The sequence below is a fragment of the Crocodylus porosus genome, unplaced genomic scaffold, assembly GCF_001723895.1.
Source record: "Crocodylus porosus isolate Cpor-Errol unplaced genomic scaffold, CroPor_comp1, whole genome shotgun sequence".
Taxonomy (NCBI): Eukaryota; Metazoa; Chordata; order Crocodylia; family Crocodylidae; genus Crocodylus; species Crocodylus porosus.
This window is the reverse complement of record NW_017728916.1, coordinates 933,051-937,965: the sequence shown is the minus strand read 5'-3', so window position 1 is coordinate 937,965 and position 4,915 is coordinate 933,051. Positions and strand designations below refer to the sequence as shown.

General features: G+C 41.2%; 1 protein-coding gene across 1 annotated transcript in view; it reads right to left on the bottom strand.

Annotated features, from left to right (window-relative positions):
- Positions 1 to 259: 259 nt before the first annotated feature.
- LOC109310875 (probable G-protein coupled receptor 83) overlaps positions 260 to 4,915 on the bottom strand; it is a 9,238-nt gene continuing 4,582 nt past the window's right edge. The window contains exons 3-4 of the mRNA XM_019536214.1: positions 1,735 to 1,868; positions 260 to 1,140 (exon numbers count right to left, since the gene is read on the bottom strand). Of these exons, the coding sequence (XP_019391759.1) occupies positions 516 to 1,140; positions 1,735 to 1,868 (759 nt within the window). The 3' untranslated portion in view covers positions 260 to 515. The remainder of the gene's footprint in view (positions 1,141 to 1,734; positions 1,869 to 4,915) is intronic.

Below are 4,915 nucleotides of genomic sequence, written 5' to 3'. Positions count from 1 at the left end.
CCCGCTGGCTCAGCTCTTGCCAGCTTTGTGAAGCTCCTTCCTTGTTGTCCCTTACTGGTCCCTCCTGAGTCAGCCCACGCTGGCCCTTTTATCCCCCCCCCGGTGACCCAAGGGGCCAATCAGGGGACATGGGGGCGGGAGGGGGGAGAGTCTCTGGGGGCTGATTGGTGCGGAAAGGGAATCCCAAGTCTTCCAATCATCTTTTGCCCTTTCAAAACCCTTGGGCCAGGTCACTGCCAGCCAGCCCGTCACAAGTACATCATTATTACATCAAAGACATGAAATCCTTTCATTTGCTAGTTTTTGCTCTTAAATAAGCTGCCACCCAAAAACCTATGTAGTCATAATTAGGTCCGCTCTTACCACTACAGTCCACTGATCCATGATTCCGTGTTCCATTACCCAGGCCTCTGGTAGCTCTTGATTATGATTGAAGTTTAATACAAATGCATTCAGTACACCAAACTCTCTAGGTTCAAGATGTAGGGACTCTGTTTGCCCATCAGTTCAGTGGTTTAGTTCCCTGTTACAATTGGCTGGACACTGGATATGTCTGTCTTTGCAGAGTTCCTTTCAGAAGGTGACCTTGCTTTCTGGGAAGAGCTGTTTCTTTTATAGTGACAGTTCTCAACCCAGGCATGCCTAAAAGGAGGGGAGATGGACTGAAGCGCATGGCTCTGAGCTGCACTCTTCCGCTTGCACACGCAGAGCAGGGACTTGAGCTCCGAACGGAAGCTCTCATTCAGCCAACAGTAAATGAAAGGGTTGTAACAGGTGCTGCTCATGGCAAACCAATGGAAAGCAAAATACAGAGCATTGTTGCTGTGGATGGCCCTACTGGAAATGAGCACTAGGTAGCAATTTAGTGGGAACCAGCAGACAGCAAAGACCACCACCACCACCATTAGCATCTTCAGTGTCATCTTCTTCTTCCGCTGATATGCATAGTATTGCTCCATGGTGATGTCCCCAATGGCATTCCTCAGCCAGAGCTTCTTGGCCACCATAGTGTATGTGATGGAGATCACAAGCAAGGGCAGCACATACAAAAGTACAAATGTAGTCAAGTCCAGATACTTCCAGAAAAGATCGGCAGGAGGAGGGAAGCTCGGAAGACAGACCATTCGTATAGTTCTGTTCCTGGGGCACAGAAGGAGAAAGAAACGGTTATCTCCACACCCAAAAGCACATTGTACAAAGGGAACAAACACCTTAGAACAAGCTACAAATGAGCTGAGCTGATACAATAAATAGAAAGAAAATGACTTCCAATTTACAGGTTAGTGCTCCTTTGATTTACACTTTCAATCCCATTTGGGCTAAAGAGTAGATTGTATTTATGTATTTAAACATGTTTTTAAGGCCTTGAAACAAAAGGAAAAAAACACACCTCTTTTCATCTCTGCCTGTGCTTCTCAGGTCTAATAGAGATAATTAAAATGAATCTCCACCTGTGATGCCTGATACCAAAATAGTACAGCCCTGAGAAAGTAACCGTGGAGCAGACTTAAGAGAAAATGAAAGTTTCTTTCTTGATCTTCACTGTTCATGTAAGAGAAATGTGAGGTGAAGACTCACTGTTCAGATGATAAAAGGCAAAGCAGGTATTTCAGGTTCTTTCAGTTTGGATGTCAGATGGTTTTAAAAACAGAGCAAAAGTTGTAAGTCTTTTTGCACTTTCTGGTGGTTAAGTTGAGAGAGTCATTTAAGAACACCATTATTTATACATCTTACCCGATATAAAATTTTGCTAGGTTCTGATAGATCGCGTGGGGCAGAGAGAAACAGCTGGCCATAACCCAGATTATAATGATGCAAATTCCTCCTTTCACAATGGATATCCGTGGTTTCAGAGGGTGCATTATAACCTAAGGAAGACAAAGAGTTTGGAGGATTTAAAATTTTCTCTTTGGAGACGAATGAGATGCAGGCTTTAAACACAAATCCCAGTTTAGCCTTCCTGCAGTGACAATAGCAGACCTCATTGTTCAAAGCCAGAGTAAATCTACAAAGTGATGTATCACAGTGATGAACTAGCCCTTTCCCATGGATCATTTGAATTCAGACCTGCTAGCAGAGACAGAGCCAAATTCAGCATAAATGTAAAGCCTGGTGCAAGTTGCAAGCCAAAGGGTTGCTCCTGTTCCTGCTGAAGTGAATAGCCAAGCAATTTATTGAGAAAATAGATTATGCCTTAAGTGTAAATGCGGTTCAGGTAATGTGCATCACATCAGCATCCAGTGGATGGATAAGACAAGTGTGACTTGCACTAATTTGATAACTGCAAGGACCAAGTACAGCTTCGAATTTAAATAGTTACAGCTTTCACTGAAACCTACCTTACCTGAATCAGGGCTGTAGTTGGTGCTGGCAATGAGTTGGGGTGGGGAGGATTGCTTTATCTTCTTATCATTCCTGCTGAAGAAGGCTCAAGGGAAACTTGTTCTAGTCCCCTGGACTGCTGTTTTTTCAAATGCTAATATAGTACCACCTCCCATAAAAGACTGACACAAGGTTTCCAGCAGCAGGATCTTGAGAACTGAGCTCAGGGCTCCATGTGAAACTTGCCTTGCTACTGACTCCAAATGGGGCCTTGATCAGGTTGCCTCACTTCTCTAGGCCTCACTTTCCCCATCTGTGAAATGGGGAAGTAATATCTAGTATCTACATCACATGGCTTTGAAGAAAAACAAGCAGTTCATAGAGTGCCTGGGAATAAAGCACTATATACCCGCTAATTAGTTGTATGCAGTGATAGCTAGCAAAGCAAGGAAACACTCAGTGCCAGCAATTAACATGGCTCCTGAGACATGAACAGTTAGAAAACCCTTGAACAATCCAAAGTATGTGGCTTATTACATTAAATTGTGAAACTATATATGAAAAATGGCTAATAGTAATATAAGCCCTCACATTGAACATATATTATTCCACCCTCCAGTAATTTCTTGATTACCTTTTCTAGTCTAATTATAAATATCCACTTGATAGAGCTTGTACCACTTTACTTGAGCATCTGCTTCATATTCTGATGCATTCTAGAATTAGAAAACACTTCCTGAGATAAGTTAAATTTTCCTTCATGCAGTTGTATCCCCTCACTCCTAGACCAAGCCTCTTGGGCCATATTATAGATTTTGTAGCAACTCACTGGTATTCGAGAAAGTTATGATGCCTGCTTTTAGTCAAAGTGACACTTTTGAACAGCTAGCATGGCTCTGTAATTAGACTAAGATTATATTTCTTATTTCCTTAAACCTTTGCAGTCTTTGATCATTTCAGTACAGAATATATGGTATTTCAAAACATATTTCTTGTGAAATGGCAAAGGCTTTGCTTTGAAGAACTATGCTGCTGTCTCTTCTAGTGTCTGAAAGATGAGTAACAAGCTTTAAAGGTAAAAAAAGTATATAAAATGCAGATTCTAGCAATGGCTTGAATTTTTTTTTCATGACAGATGGAGCATATGGCAGGGAATCTGAACATTTTGCAGGGTCTGTCATCATTTGGAATTTCATTTGACTTTAATATTTGTCAAATGAAATTTCTTTTCATTAAGAGCTGTTAACAGCTATGCCAGCTGTGCTGGAAAAAAGGTGCAAGTGACATCTGCAAGTATACCTCATACAATTTTCAATCGCAATGAATAGTATTTATGGCTAAAAAGGATCAGATGCAGTCAATCAAATGCTAAATTGTATTATTAGTCCTAAAAGGTAGTAGAATTACAATGTTATTGCCTTATGCAACAGAACTGAACAGATTTTCTCATATATATTTGAAAAGAGAAGGATATTTGTGGGGAGCAAAAATTACCCACCACTTGGTAATTAACCACAAATGAAAAATTAACCATAACTGAATGTACACAAAATGGTATCACCTTCAGAACTGCTAGATTCAAGCATTCAAAAATCATGGGTCAGGCCACAAAGATTTATTTTTAAAATAGATTGCTTTCCTGTTTTTGAATCTTTTGAGAGTAACCAGCTCATGTTTTTAAGCTTGTCTCCTTAACCAAGGGGACTATATATATATGTTTGTTTGTGTTGATGTAACACACACACACACACACACAAACAAACGTGAATGTACACACATTCATTCATACATGTATACAAGTGTGTATATATGCATGTGTACATACACACACATTCTTACATATATGTGTACTATACACACACATTCATCCATATATAAATGAATAGATGTGTACATAGCTATATATGTGAGTGTGTGTGCGTGTATATGAATATGTGTGTGCTACATTCATACAACTAAACATATATAGTTCTAGTCCATATGGTTAAGAAAAGCTTAAAAATTTAAGATGGTTACACTCTTTCAAATATTCTCACATTTCCTTAGAATATCTTTTGAGGAAGGTACTGTTACAGACATGAAAAGAGCACCAGACTTCCTGTAAGCAATTTACATTCATAAAAACTAACAGGATGAATATAAGAAAAGGTGAATGCTTTGAAGGAGAGATTAGTAGACTGGGAAAGTCTCACAAGGACATTGGTAGAAGTTTTATATTATATATATATACTAACGAATTGCCTGTCAAGAATGACCGAGGGGGGAGGGGACACTGAGGGGGGAAGCTTGCTAATCCTAACCCTAACGCCTCCCCCCGAACCCCCCGTGCCCCTGTTGCCTCCCAGGAGCCGGGGGTTAGGGGGAAGCTTGCCCTGCTGTCCCCTCCGTCCCCCTCTGCTAGCACCCCATGCCACCACTACCTCCAAGGATGCTGGGCAGGCTTCGGTTGCCTCAGCATGGCTAATGTGGGGCTCCTGGCAGTGGTGACAGCACTAAGCCCTGTTCATAACACACTTGGAGCACTCCGATTGGTTGTTTCAGTAACCAGTCAGAGTGCTCCAAAAGTGTTATGGACAGACAGACAGACGGACAG